At 38.2% G+C, this 15,946-nt stretch overlaps 1 protein-coding gene across 6 annotated transcripts in view; it reads right to left on the bottom strand.

Moving 5' to 3' along the window:
• The window catches only part of RNF170 (ring finger protein 170), a 41,537-nt gene extending 25,612 nt beyond the window's left edge, over nt 1-15,925 (bottom strand). Inside the window, exons 1-2 of one of the 6 annotated variants that reach the window (XM_034647671.1) lie at nt 15,701-15,925; nt 9,385-9,528 (exon numbers count right to left, since the gene is read on the bottom strand). In XM_034647671.1, the coding sequence (XP_034503562.1) occupies nt 9,385-9,528; nt 15,701-15,828 (272 nt within the window). In that variant the 5' untranslated portion in view covers nt 15,829-15,925. Of the gene's footprint in view, nt 1-9,384; nt 9,529-10,185; nt 10,249-15,387; nt 15,582-15,700 lie in introns of those variants that run through there. The other 5 variants (XM_034647669.1, XM_034647673.1, XM_034647672.1 and 2 more) reach the window with 5 other exon arrangements.
• Nucleotides 15,926-15,946: the final 21 nt, after the last annotated feature.

Below are 15,946 nucleotides of genomic sequence, written 5' to 3'. Positions count from 1 at the left end.
TTAATTACTACTGCTTTGTAATATAACTTTAAGTCTGGGATTGTGATACCTCCAGTTTTGTTTTTCAAGATTGCTTTGGCAATTCGAGGTCTTTCATGGTTCCATACAAATTTTTTGTATGGATTGTTTGTTCTAGTCTATGGTTCAGTAAACATTGAAAACCCTAAAGACTCCACCAAAAATTATTAGAATAAATGAATTCAGTAAAGTTGCATGATACCAAATTAATATACAAAAATCTGCTCCATTTCTATACATTAATAAAGAAATAGCAGAAAGAGAAATTAAGAAAACAATCCCATTTGCAATTGCCCCAAAAAGAATAAAACACCTAGGGACAAATTTAACCAATGAGGTTAAAGATCTGTACTTTGAAAACTGTAAGACACCAATGAAATAAACTGAAAACAACAAAAACAAGTGGAAAGACATACCACACTCATAGACTGGAAGAATTAACATTGTCCAAATGTCCATACTACCCAAAGCAATCCACAGACTCAATGCAATCCCTATGAAAGTACCAACAGCATTTTTCAGTGCACCTGGGTGGCTCAGTTGGTTAAGCATCTGACTCTTGATTTCGGCTCAGGTCACAGTCTCATGGGTCATGAGATCAAGCCCTGTGTCAGGCTCCCCACTCAGCAGGGAGTCTGCTTGAAGATTCTCTCCCTCTGCCCCTCCCCCCACTTTGTCTCTGTCTCTCTCTTTCTCCCTAAAATCAATACATAAATCTTTGAAAAAAGAAAAGAAAATACCAACAGCATTTCTCAAAGAACTAGAACAAATAATCTTACAATTTATACAGAACCACAAAAGACCCCCAATAGCCAAAGCACACTTGAGAAAGAACAAAGCTGGACATATCACAATACTACAAAACTATGGTAATCAAAACAGTATGGTACTGACACAAAAGTAGATACACACATCAATAGAACAGAATAGACAGCCCAGAAATAACCCCATGCTTATATGGCCAATCAATGTACAACAAAGGAAGCAAGAATATACAACGGGGAAAAAGTCTCTTCATTAATGGTCTTGGGAAAACTGGAAAGCTACATGCAAATGACTAAAACTGGATCACTTTCGTATACCATACACAAAAGTAAATTCAAAATGGATTAAAGACCTAAATTAGGACCTGAAACCATAAAACTCCTAGAAGAAAACATAGGAAGTATGTATGTATTTTATGTATTGGACATCAGCCTTAACAATATTTTTCTTGATCTGCTCCTCAAGCAAGGGAAACAAAAGAAAAATAAGCTATTGAGACTGCATCAAACTAAAAAGGTTTTGCACACCAAAGGATACTGTCAATAAAGTAATAAGGCAATCTATTGAATAGAAGATATCTGCAAATGATATATCCACTAAGGGGATGATATCCAAAACATATAAGGAACACATACAACTCAGCACAACACCCCCAAATAATCTGCTTAATAAACAGTGAAAGAACCTGAATAGACATTTTCCCAAAGGAAACATCCAGATCACCAAGAGACACCTGAAAAGATGCTCAGTGTCACTAATCATTAGGGAAACACAAATCAAAACTACAATGAGGTACTACCTCACACCTGTCTGAATGACTATTATCAAAAAGACAAGAAATAACATGAGCTACCCTATGATCCAGCAATTGCACTACTGGGTATTTACTCCAAAGATACAGACATAGTGAAGAGAAGGGCCATATGCACCCCAATGTTCATAGCAGCATTGTCCACAGTAGCTAAATTGTGGAAGGAGCCGAGGTGCCCTTCAACAGATGACTGGATCAAGAAGATATGGTCCATATATATACAATGGAATATTACTCAGCCATCAAAAAGAATGATTTCACAACATTTGCAGCAACATGGATGACACTGGAGGAGATAATGCTAAGTGAAATAAGTCAAGCAGAGAAAGGCAATTATCATATGGTTTCACTCGTTTATGGAACATAAGAAATAGGAAGATCAGTAGGAGAAGAAAGGGAAGAATGAAGGGGGGGTAAACATAAGGGGGAATGAACCATGAGAGACTATGGACTCTGGGAAACAAACTGAGGGCTTCAGAGGGGAGAGGGGTAAGGGATTGGGATAGGCTGGTGATGGGTATTAAGGAGGACACGTATTGCATGGTGCACTGGGTGTTATACACAAGTAATGAATCATGGAACATTACATCAAAAACTAGGGATGTACCATATGGTGATTTACATAACATAATAAAAAATTATTTAAAAAAAAAAAGACAAGAAATAACAAGTGTTGGCCAGAATATGGAGAAAGGCAAATCTCTGTGCACTATTGGTGGGAATGTAAATTGGTGCAGTCACTGTGGAAAATCAAATGGCAGTAAAATAAAAATATAAATAAAAAAAATAGAAATATCATACAATCTAGTAATTCCTCTTCTGGGGAATTACCCAAAGAAAACAAAAACACCAATTCAAAAAGATATATGCACCCCTATATTTGTTGCAGCATTATTTACAATAGCCAAGATATGGAGACAATCTAAGTGTCCTTTGATAGATGAATTGATAAAGAAGATGTGATACAGGTACACAATGGAATATTACTCAGCATAAGAAAGAATGAAATCTAGAAGGGGTGGAGAATGAAATCTTGCCATTCATGACAGCATGGATGGACCCAATTGGTATCATGCTAAGTGAAATAAGTCAGAGAAAGACAAAAACACCATATGATTTTATTTGTATCTGGAATCCAAAAAACAAATGAGCAAACAAACAAACAAACAAAAAACAGAAGCAGACTCATAAATACAGAAAACAAACTGACGGTTATAAGAGAGGAAGAGGACAGGCAAAATAGGTGAAAGGGATTAAGAGGTACAAACTCTCCATTATAAAATAAATAAACCACAAAGATGTTTAGTACAGCATAGGAAATACAGTGAATAATACTGTAATTTAATATGCTGACAGATGGTAACTAAACTCACTTACTGTGGCGAGCATTTGACAATGCATGTAATTGTCGAATTACCATTACCATAAAACTAAGGTTGTATGTCAACTAGAACTAAAAATAAAAATTAGGAAAAAATAATCTACTCTAAAAAAATAAATAAATAAAATAAAGAAAGAAAGATAAAAAGAAAAAAAAACCCAACCTAAAATTTGTATGTTATGTCAATGGACCCCAAATAGCTAAAACAATCTTGAAAAAGAGCGATGTTGTAGGACACACACTTTCTGATTTCAAAACTTACTACAAATCTACAGTAATCAAAATGGTATGGTACTGACCCAAGGGCAAACATATATACCAATGGAATAGAACACAGAGTCCAGAAATAAACTCATATAAATGGTCAAGTTATTTTTGGTAAGGATACCAAGACCCTTCAATGGGGGAAGGGTGGTCTTTTCAACAAATGCTACTGGGAAAACTGGATATCCACATGCAAAACAATGAAGAAGGACCCTTACTTCCTACCACATACAAAAAATTAACTCAAAACGAATCAAAGACCTAAACTTAAGAGCTAAAACTACAAAAATCTGAGAATAAAACATAGGTGAAAATCTTCGTGACCTTAGATTTGGCAATGATTTCTTAAATAGGACACCAAAACACAGGCAACAAAAGGAAAAAATAAATTTGACTTTATCAAAGTTAGAAACTTTGTGCATTAAAGGACACTACAAAAAAAGTAAAAAGACAACTCACAGAATAGAAGAAAACATCTATAAATCATACAGTTGATATGTCATTAATACCAGAATATATAAAGAACTCTCATAACTTTTGTGTCTACTATACTTCAATGAAAAAAAAAAACCTCTTATGGGGCACCTGGCTGGCTCAGTCGGTAGAACGAGACTCTCGATCTTAGGGTCTTGAGTTCAAGCCCTACGTTAGGTGTAAAGCTTACTAAAACAAACAAACAAACACTCTCATAACTCTAAAATAAAAAGCAAACACCCCAACTCAAAGATGGGCAAAGAACTTGAATAGACTTCTTAAAGAAGACATACGTATTGCCAATAAGCATATGAAATGATCAACATCATTCATCAAGAGTGAAATGCAAATCAAAACTCCAATAAGAGGGGCACCTGGGTGGCTCAGCCTGTTAAGCACCTGACTCTTGATTTCGGCAAAGGTCATGATCTCGGGGGTCCTGGGATCTGGCCTGCACTCAGTGGGGTGTCTGCTTCTGGATTCTCTCTCCCTCTGCCCCTCCCCCTGCTTGCATGCGCACACCTTCTCTCTCTCTAAAATAAATAATAGATAAATCTTTTAAAAAAAACCTCCAATGAGATACTGCTTCATACCCATTTGGATGACAATTATAAAAAAATAGAAGGTAGCAAGTGTTGGCAAAGATACCGAAAAACTGGAACCACTGTGCACTGCTGGTGGGAATGTAAAATGGAACAGCCGCTGTGAAAAACAGTTTCCTCAAAATGTTAAAAATAGAATTACCATATGATCCAGCAATTCCAATTGAAAGCAGGTATTTGTACACCAATGTTCACTGTTGTATCATTCCTAATAGCCAAAAGGTGGGAACAACTCAAATGTCTATCAAAAGCAAATGAATAAACAAAATGTAGTATATACATACAGTGGAATACTATTCAGCTCTAAGAAGGAATGCTATTCTGATACATGCTAGAATGTAGACGGACCTTGAAAGCATTATGTTAAGTGAAATAGCCAGACACAAATGGACAAATATTATATGATTCCACTTTATGAGGAACCTAGAATTGACTAATTCATTGAGATAAAAGGTAGAATAGAGGTTACCAAGGGCTGGAAAGACGGGGAATGGGAAGTTAATATTTAATTGGTACAGTTTCTGTTTAGAATGATGAAGTTCTGGAAAGAGACAGTGGTGATGGCTATACAACATTGTGAATGTACTTAATGCCAATGAATTGTATACTTAAAGTGGTAAATTTTATGCTGTATTTATCTTACCACAATACACAAAAAGAATTATAATGGTTAAACACTTCAAAGAAATTACAGAAAAAAGACAAAAGTTTTATCTAAATTGTAAACTACACATGCTACCCCTCTCCCAACTCATTACTAATTGATAACTTCAGCTGAAGTAACAGGATTACAACTGCCAATTGAATTTGAATCTGAAGAGCTGGACAGGGACTTAAACTGACCTCCTACCCAATCATATGACAGATTCAAGACAATGTCTAAGTATAATACAGAGCACCTTCTATAATTTGAAAAGTTACTTCTTAGGTATATCCAAAATTTATTATTTATCTTGACCTACTGGCCTTGGTTCTGTCCACGAAGGCACACAGAATAAATAATTCTTCAATAAAACAAGCCCTGATCATATTTAAAGGCCGCTCTTATGTCCAACAGTCCTTTCCACTAAGCTAGATATCCCCAGTCCCTTTAACCATTTTATATGGTTTTTACAGCTTTACCCACTTGAATGTTTACCAGTTTAAAATCATCCACCCAAACTGTAAATAACCCAAATGTGATCTTTATCTGGTTATTCAGATTAATGCAGCATAACACTGTTAAGTTTTTGACATCTACAACATACAACTGCTTTTTCAAATATAAAACTTTTGGTTTGGGGGCACCTGGGTGGCTTAGTTAAGCATCTGCCTTTGGCTCAGGTCATGATCCCAGAGTCCTGGGATCGAGTCCCACATAGCGCTCCCTGCTCAGCGAGTAGCCTGCTTCGCCCTCTCCCTCTGCTGCTCCCCCTACTTGTGCTCTCTGTCAAATAAGTAAATAAAATCTTAAAAAAAAGAAAACAATCAACTTTTGGTTTGGGCTTATCTTTCCAGTCTGTGGGGAAAACACTTTTATTATACAAGTAATAAAAATCCATAGCAGAAAAATTAGAACAAATAAGGGAAAAGATAAACATTTTAAAATAAAATTAATTTTATCAAAAATAATTTTTAAACAGTATGGTTTACTTGACTTATGGTTTTGTGATGTGTCTTTCAACCATCAGTTCTCACTCAACAATTTATCCCCGATACTTCCACATGATAAAGTTAAATCTGCATCTCATTCTTAATAAAGAACAGATACTCTATTTGTACATGCCTAGTCATGACTCATTTTTTTAAACAGCTTTATTGAAATATAATTCACATACCACACAATTTATCAATTCAAATGTACAATTCAATGGTTTTTAGCATATTCACACATATATGTAACCATCACCACAATTTTAGGATATTTCCATTACTTCAAAAAGCTCTGTACCCCTTAGCTATAATTCCCTATACCCTGATTTTCCACTCTGGTCCACTAATCTGTTTCCTGTCTGTACAGATTTCCCTATTTTGGACATTCATATGAACAGACTCATATATGTGGTTTTTATACCTGACCGACTTCACTTAGCATAATGTTTTCAAGTCTCATCTATGATGTAGCATGTGTCAGTATGTTATTCTTTTTTATTGCTAAAAAATATTCCATTCTATGTACATGTCACATTTGTTTATCCATTCATTTGTTGATGGATATTTGGGTTGTTTCCACCTTTTGGCTGTTACTAATAATGCTGCCACGAAAATTCTTGTAAAAGTGTTTTTTGTTTTGTTTTGTTTTGTTATTTTTAGGGGGGAGGAGGGGCAGAGGGAAAGGGTGAAGAGAATCTTAAGCAGGCTCCACGCCCAGTGTGGAACCCAATGTAGGGCTCAATCTCACAAACCTGAGATCTTGACCTGAGCTAAAATCAAGACTTAGACACTTAACCAACTGAGTCACCCAGGAACCCCTCTTTTACAAGTTTTTGCGTGTAGATGTGTTTTCATTTTTCATATATTTCTCATACACACACACACACACACACACACACACACCTAGGAGTGAAATTGCTACATCACATGGTAACTCCATGTTTCATCACTTGAGGAACCGGTAGTTTTCCAAAGAGGTGAATCATTTTTAGATTTCCACTATCAGTATATGAGGGTTCCAGTCTTCTCACATTCTCAACAACTATTACTGTTTTTGTTTTTTTTTTTTAAGATTTTATTTATTTATTTGACAGAGAGAGAGACAGCCAGCGAGAGAGGGAATACAAGCAGGGGGAGTGGCAGAGGAAGAAGCAGGCTCCCAGCGGTGGAGCCCGACCTGGGGCTCGATCCCAGAACACCAGGATCACGCCCTGGGCCAAAGGCAGACGCTTAACAACTGAGCCACCCAGGCGCCCCTATTACTGACTTTTTGACTGGAGCCATTCTAGTGGGTATGAAATTGTTTCTCACTGTGATTTTAATTTGCATTTCTCTGATGATTAACAATGTCAAGCATAGTTCATGTTCCTATTGGCCATTTGCATATCTTCTTTGAAGGAATGTGTATTCACATCCTTTGGCCTATTAATTGCATTATTTGGCTTTTTATTATTGAGTTTTGAGTTCCTTATATATTCTAGATACAAGTACTGTATAGATAGGGGTGGCTGGGTGGCTTAGTCCGTTAAGTGTCCAACTCAGGTCTCAGCTCAGGTCTTGATCTCAGGGTCATGAGTTCAAGCCCCAAGCTGGGCTCTATGCTGGGCATGGAACCTACTTAAATCTAAAACAAAAAACAAGTGCTGTATAGATATATGATTTGAAATATATTCTCCCATTCTACAGGTTACCTTTTCATTTTCTTTCTTTCTTTTTTTAAAGATTACTTTATTTATTTGACAGAGAGAGAGCGCGCATGGTACGCACACAAGCAGGGGGAGAGGCAGAGGGAGAAACAGACTCCCTGCTGAGCAGGGAGCCCAATGTGAGGCTCATTCCCAGGACCCTGACATCATGACCTGAGCTGAGGACAGATGCTTAACCAACTAAGCCACCCAGGTGTTTCTCATTTTCTTGATGAGAAGCATGCAAGTTGGGAATTTTGATGAAGTCCAGTTTATCTGTTTTTTCTTTTGTTGCTCACATTTTGTATCATATCTAAGAAACTTGATGTTTAAAAATCTTTCCTATAATTTTACAGCAAACTCATTGATTCGTAATTTTTTAAATTAATCTTTTTTCTATTGTATACTTTTTTCTACTTCTGTTTTCAATGATACATACATATACATGATTTTATTTCCCTCCCTGTGTTAACACTTAAATTTCTAGTTTATATCCTAGTCTCTGTGTAATGATATATAAACACCTGAAGCCTTTAAGTATTATACCTGATTCTGTAACAGTAATTTTAACTTGAATCTTAATTCCCTCCATACCGTCCAACTTTTTTTTGCCTGTTTTTCTACTTAAAGAGTGAAAATACCTTGTACTTATTATTTATATCACCTACAAATTGAGGGATTCAATTATGAAAATTACATTTTTAAACAATGATACTTCTATAGAAAATATTAATATTTTATTCAAAATACAGTATTTAAATTTTATCTCATGAGACAGCTGATCACAGGAATAATATATGGTAGCATTTAGAGCCTAGTGAAAAATAAAATACCTTAGTAAATATACAATTGATGTGAGAAACAAAGGCAAAAGAAAAAATTAAATTTCCTTACTGCCACAGATCATTGACAAGTCCTTGAAACAGGTAGAGTGGCCTTTCCCCTAGGAGCTCAGCAGCCTCAATGTTGACACTTCGCTAAGGGCAAAAGGCAATCGTAGCTTAACATTATCCTGACCCCACAGGGTCCTGTTAAGTCTACTTTAACATATAAAAATTCCTTTGGAAACTTCCTTTATCTCTACCCCCTCCCACCCCAAGAAATGTTAGCAATCATCCTCCATGCATATGGCCCACTGATAGACATCTAAAGGGTCTCACGCTAACATTTTATTAGACAGTAATAAATGACCTTTTCCTAACAATAGCTAGCCCCCTCAAGCTCCTGGAACTCTTCCTTCCAAAATTCTTTAGAGGGGTGTCTGGGTGGCTCAGTCAGTTAAGCATCCACTCTTGGTTTCGGTTCAGGTCACGATCTCAGGATCTTGAGACTGAGCCCCATGTAAGGCTCTGCACTCAGCAGGGATTCCGCTTCTCTCCTCCACCTGCTGTTCCCCACCCTACCCCTTTCTCTAAAACAAATAAATCTTAAAGAAAATTATTTAGAGACTTATGCTATCCCTAACCCCCTCCCAACCTGAAAGTATATAATCAGTCACCCGTCACAACCTCAGTGCAGCTCTGTCCACAGATCCTGTCCCCATTCTTTAATAAAACCTCTTTTTTGCACTGAAGGTTATCTCCAGAATTCTTTCTTGGCTGTCAGTTCCAAACCCCAACATTTCCATATCACAATTACTGAGCTCTATTACTCACTTTTTAAAATGAAGTATTAAAAATTACTAGAAGCAGTCAGAAAACAGTGGCCCTTGCAAATATACATTATTTCAATTCTTTTGTCCTTTAGTCTCACCTGAAAAGTGCATATACCAGGGTAGCAATCAAAGCGAAACTGACCACAACTGCCACAAGTACTTGGTCACTTACTCCTTCTATGACTGAATCATCATCCAATTTCAAACTTTGAACTTCACCTTGATATTTGGCCATTCCAAGTCTAAAAGATAAAGAAACAAAAGTTACAAATGACACAGTGAAAATAAGATATACTAATCAAAACCACATAAATATAACTGAGTTCTAATGTATATTATTTTTTAAAGCACCCACTTAAGGAAAGTTGCATTAAGCACAATTCTAGCGGGGATTCTCCCATTAACGAGTTCTTTAAAATTTGCCAGACACATTATTTTGAGGAGTACAAAATTTTATCTCCTTTAAGGTAAACAATTACTCTATCATCTATTTACATTTTTTTAAACAAATTTTTGAAAAATATCCTTTCTTCTTCAAGCTCTGTTCCTTTAATCTTAAGGAAAAAAAGACATTCCTCATGGCCAACTACTCTTCTCATTCTTGTATACTAAATCAATTCTCCCAGTAAATCAGATCCCTCTTCACCCTCACAGCACTGAATATGTCCTAGAATGTACCATGTATGGACAGGGAATGTATTTTCTTCTTCTGTAAATATTCCTGTGTAGTGCTCTGCACACAGTAGGACCTAATAAATATATGTTTAAATATGAGTGACTTACCTTATTTATAATGTTAGTAATTTGAAAAGTAAAAGACATTTAGGCTATAGGACATTTATATCTAAGATAAGTTGAATTAATGAAAATTCTGGTGCTTTAAAAACTATTAGCCTCACCTGGAACTAAGCTCAGCTTACGGTTCAGAATTCTTTGAACTGCCTGGAATATGGAATCACTCTGAGGCTGCATTTCCTTATGAAGAGAAAAGGGAGGATATGAAACTCTCCTTCCCATACACTAAGCTTGAGAAAAATGGTAATACCTAATTTCTATAGGTATGAAGGGAAATAACCCAACCACATCAGAGTCCAAGTATCACAGGTAATTCATATTTTTTATATTGGAAAACAGAAAGATTTAGCCTCATAAGACACCTAAAGGAAAATAAAGGAAATACTTAAACATACATGGCTATTCATAATTAAAATAAAATTTGTATCTATGTAACTTATTGCACTGAAAAGTTTTATTCATTAACCTAGCCAGTCTCTGTTAAGAGGAAACTTTATGAAAGTCTAACACCTTTGAAAAAATCTGAATTGGCTGCTAATAAGGAAATTACCTTATGGAAGAAACCTAAGCAAACAAACAGATCAAAGCCAATTTCCATCTTTACACATAGTAATAGCCTAATATATCAGGAACTTTCTAATCATAGGTTTTAAATGACCATTATGAAACTCAGAGAAGCAGCTCTAAGTTCATTCTTTTCATTCAAAAGAACAGTCAAACGAACTGCCAACTGAAACTGAACAGTGTCAAATAATCTAGGGGTGGGCCATGTAGTAAATTTAGATGTTTATTTTACCAGGTTTCCTCTTTTTATTTTTTTAACAAGATTTTAAGTAATCTCTAAACCCAACATGGGGCTTGAACCCACAACCCCAAGATCAAGAGTTTTAAGCTCCAATGACTAAGCCAGCCAGGAGCCCCAGGTTTCTCTTTTAAAATTAGAGATGCTTTGTACAGCTGTGTCAAAAAGTCCTAAGGGCAGTGAGAACTACTTGCAGCTGCACAAAAGATAACCAAAATGTTATCCCCTTGTCTCAAGATTTCCAGTCTCTACTGAATCTAATTACTTCACAGAGTTGAAACGATTCTTCTCAATGATATAAATTTAGGCAGTTTACTACTGAAAGGGAGAATCTGTTACCCCCAAATAATCTTTGTTTTAAGAATTACTTTAGGTTATTTTTTTCAAAAGAGCAAAGGAAAAGTTCTGAAACCCAAGTAGAAGTTACCCTTCTGTAAAAGAGACATTTACAAGGGAAATCTCCATTTGTAAAGGTATCTCCCTCTCTATACCAGAAGAGAGGGGCTAAATCCCTAGAGCCTGTTACGAATGGAGAAGGCACGGACTTAAATCTGCATAACAACTTTACCCTTGTTTACTGTGCTTTTCCTGGTAACCTCCCATAACTGGGTCCCCCCCCCCAACATCTTTCCTTTGTCTTTAGCAAAGGTGGTATTTAATGTGACCACTTGGGCCATTCTGGAGTTACTCAGTTTTCCTGGGTAACTCCCATGTACACGGGAAGTATACAAATTATTCACCTTCTGTTTTTTTCTTGTTAATGTCTTTTATTACAGGGACGTCTCAGCCAAGAACCTAATAGGGTAGAGGGATAGTTAGTTTTTCTCCCCCAGGCTCCTTTGTATTTTTTTTAGTGAGTTACATTTGTTTGTGTCCTTCCATGGGTAACCAATGGTGACATGACTGAATTCCACTGTACAAATTGTTTTTTCATTCCACTGTATATTTAACTTCTTTGCAAATAAGATATTGCTTATGATAGATATTGCTTCAAGCACAGTTCCAAGAGCTCAGAGATCCAAGATGCTCTAAGTATTGCAGAACCATATAATGTTATTTGCATCATTTTATAGCAGAAGTTCCCAATATTATTGAAATGAAGAGTTATTTTTCACTTCCACAAATGCTGGTATCCCCAAAGAAAGTGTTTGGGCTGAGAGGGAGGAGGAGGGGAAGAGGCTGCTGATAAATTTCTTTTTTTTTTTTTTAAAGATTTATTTATTTGACAGAGAGACGACCAGTGAGAGAGGGAACACAAGCACGGGGAGTGGGAGAGGAAGAAGCAGGCTCCCAGCGGCAGAGCCTGATGCGGGGCTTGATCCCAGAACACCAGGATCACGCCCTGAGTTGAAGGCAAACGCTTAACAATTGATTGAGCCACCCAGGAGCCCCTCCTGATAAATTTCTGAGAGAAACAGAGAGGTCAACAGCATTTTCCTGTCACATGGAAACCCCAGCTAAACCCAGAGCTCTCACAGGGAGAACTACTAATGGCTGACCTTGTTGGGGGCTGCCAATAGCTCAACTTCCACTAGCAGTTTTTCTTATAATTGTAATTTTAAAATGGAACTGTAGGAGTTAATAGCTCAAAAATGGGGTAAGATACTGATCTAAGATTACAGAGGATAAACGATAGAAAGTTTTCTACTTGAGGACACGACTAATACCTCAATCTTGAAAAGTCAGTCTCTCCAATCTGAACTTCAGTTCTCCAACTTGTGCTTTACACAGTCAGGTCTTGTCTAGACCAGAACTGTGCCGCTGGTTTTGCCCAATAGCACAGGCTCTCAACTCAAGCCTGCTTGGACATTAACAGCCCAGGTTCTAGTTCCAGTTCTACCACCACAACAGTGTTCTCACTTAATCTCTAAGGACCTTTCATTTTTTGCAAAATGTAAAAGCTGGACTTGAGGATTTAAGTTCCTCCCCCATTACCAATATGAAAATAAGAGTTAACAGGACTTTATTTTTACTATTTGAGATTCACGGAAAACACCATAGATCTTGGAAATCGTGGTATAACTGATAGAAACCTGAAGAGGAACTGGTTTCTAGCTTTGGTTTTGCTACTGATTAACTAGCTAAGTCTTATTGAGGAGTAGGTTAAGGTCAAAGAAGCGTAAGCTTTGAAGTCAGACAACTGTGTACTAATGTAAAGTTTGCACCTCGGCTTCCTCATACATAAAATACATAAAATTAATTTTAACCACACCAAGTGCCCACTTTTAAGTAATCTCCATGCCCAACACGGGCTTGAACTCACAACACTGAGATCAAGAGTCGCATACTCTACCTACTGAGCCAGCCAGGCACCCCTCAAATGCCCACTTGTTTGACCAAAACACACACACACACACACACACACACACAAACTCTTTGTTTTATGGAGTTTATAACGAAATAATGAAGGTAGAGAATTCAGCATATTGCCTGGCCCACCATATAGGCTCTCAGTAAATGGAAGTTATAGTATTTTGATTACTGATTTTTTATAGATTTTATTTTTTAAAGTAATCTCTACACCCAACGTGGGCCTCAAACTTACAACCCAAGATCAAGAGTCACATACCCAACCAACTGAGCCAGCCAGGCACCCCTTGATTACTATTATTAACAACTGTCAAGAACCACTATAAAACTTAGCCGTGCCTTCCCCATAGCTGCACTATATTGCATGTGAAATTCTCTTTAATCAAAGCTCTAAGTACGTATTCCCTGGGAAGACAGCATAAACTTGGGAACATTGCCATGCAGGACACTACCGTATTTATTTAAATCTGATAAACAGCTATAAAAATAAATAAATCAGTCTGATAAACAGCTATAGATGAGAACTAGTCTCCAACTAACCAGAGTAAGGAGACAGCTAAGACAAGTTGCACTCAACTCTCTCCTTGTTCTTTTCCAAAACTTTCAGAAAAAAAATTATTAAGAATAAGGGAAATATAAGAAATTTTGTAACTTCCAAAAGAGAAACTCAGTGTTTTTACCGAAGTTCATGTACAAACATGATGGCCACGTGACTTCCGCAATTACATCCAAGAAGCTTTTAATATAATTTTCTTCATTGAGGGTAATTGGAGTCACAGATGAAATCTCAAGAACACTGCAGTATCATACACAAATGCATTGTGGGAGAGCAGTCAAGACTGAAAAAGGAGGCTTAGGTCATTTGTGTCAAAGCCTTGAAAACCTGAGCAGCTGGAGTGAAGGTGTTCACTACACCACAGTCCCTCCAGAAAAGACTAGCATCTTGTTCTCCACTTTCAAAGACAAGTTGCAGGTGAGTCAGGCTTAAGTCAATGTAACATATACTTACTGGTTTTACGTGCCTAATAAGGGTAATGGTCATTAAAGTGCTAGGGATTCTACAGAAACAACCTAGTATGGAATGTAGGAACTCTGGTTTAACAGAGATCCAGAGGCACCAACAAAGGAAACAAAAGCAGGTAAGACACATTTATCATTTCTAAAGATTTCTCTGCCCTTGGTGGAAGGAGGAATACATTTTTTTAAAGGCCATTGAGAAGACTCTGGGTAAGATTTCTTACATTTACAAAACGATAAATTCATCAAATGTGAACTGTTAATTGGTACTCTGTAAGGCATCATTAAAAACTCACTCCAATTCTGAATGCTCAATGACAAAACCTACTCCTAATGGGGAAAATGGGGGCTCCAGGAACTCGCAAACCAAAGTAAAGGTGTGCTCTAGGAAGTTAAGTTTGCTGCACTCCAAATAAGTCTGACATTACCTGGTAGTTATGTATACTCTATGACTCAACGATTCTCCTAGGACACCTAGGAGCACGTATCCTAAAGAAATCCCCTACACATTTGCGCTAGTATCCGGGTGTAAGAATACTTAGAGCACTGTTTTTAGTAGCCCCAAACTGGGACAACAAAATGTCCATGAACAGAATGGATACGCTGTTATAATCATACAGTGGAATACTAGAGAGCAATAAAAGTTACCTATAGATATACACAAATTTACTATAAATTCAAAACCACAAAATACACTGATCGCATTCATAAAAGTTCAAAAACAAGCAAAGTAAAACTATATTGTTTAGGCATGCATACACAGACAGTAAAGCTATAAGTAAAAGCAGTGAAGTATCATAAAAGTCAGTCTAGGGAGGCAATTGTTTTCAGGAAGGAACACTAGGTGTGGGTAGAACTCCTGAGGTATGGGCAGTGTTCTTTTGTTTTTATCTGGGTGTTTACTATTATTTTTCTTTAACCACGTACGTTGTATGCACTTCTCTGCGTATGTTATAATCGCATAAAATATATTGGTATCTCTGCAGGAATCCACGCCTCTAAAAAGGTGGGTGCTCGCTGGCGGACCATCTACCAAACCATTAAACAAGAAGGCCAACTCCTAGATCTGCAATAGGAGAAACAGGCCCTAGAACTAACGGGGTCTTCACGGACTAATAACTGGCGCACACCCTCTCCCTACTTAAGTAGCCGAACTTTTCAGGGAGTCGAGGCTCACCGCGACCCAGGAAGGAACGGCCGGCTCTCCTCCCCGGCCAAGCACCCAGAACCACGAGACGCCCGCCACGTCGGCCCTTCCACCTTCTCCGGAATTCCGGGCGGGAGCCGGGCGACTCTGGGGCTTAGCCCCGGGCTGTCTGAACGAAGGCGGAGCCCCGGGGTCCAAGTCAGCGACTCCCCCCCCGCCCCGAAGCCAACCCCGGGGGCAGTCCCGCCCACGCCGGAGCCCTGCCTGCCGCTCCCGCGAGCCCGAATCCGAGTGGGCGTGGCCGGCCGCGGCCCGGCGGCTGGGAGGGGGAGGGGGCGCGTACCTCTCCACCGCAGAGGATACCTCGCCAATTCCCGGTGACTGAGAATAGAGATTATTTCCGGGCACGGCCCCCGCCACCCCTCCCGGGCAACCACTAGCTGTCTCTTTTTTAATTTGGAGAGCGGACATAGGCGCACGCGCACTGCCGAGCTTCCGTGAGAGTGCGAGCGGACAGGCGAGGAGGACCCGCCGCCGCCGCCGCCAAGGCCGGGCGCGTGCGCGAGGCGACACGCAGCGGGCCGGCGTC

This window comes from Ailuropoda melanoleuca, chromosome 18 (genome assembly GCF_002007445.2).
Source record: "Ailuropoda melanoleuca isolate Jingjing chromosome 18, ASM200744v2, whole genome shotgun sequence".
Lineage (NCBI taxonomy): Eukaryota > Metazoa > Chordata > Mammalia > Carnivora > Ursidae > Ailuropoda > Ailuropoda melanoleuca.
This window is presented reverse-complemented; position numbering and strand designations above follow the sequence as displayed.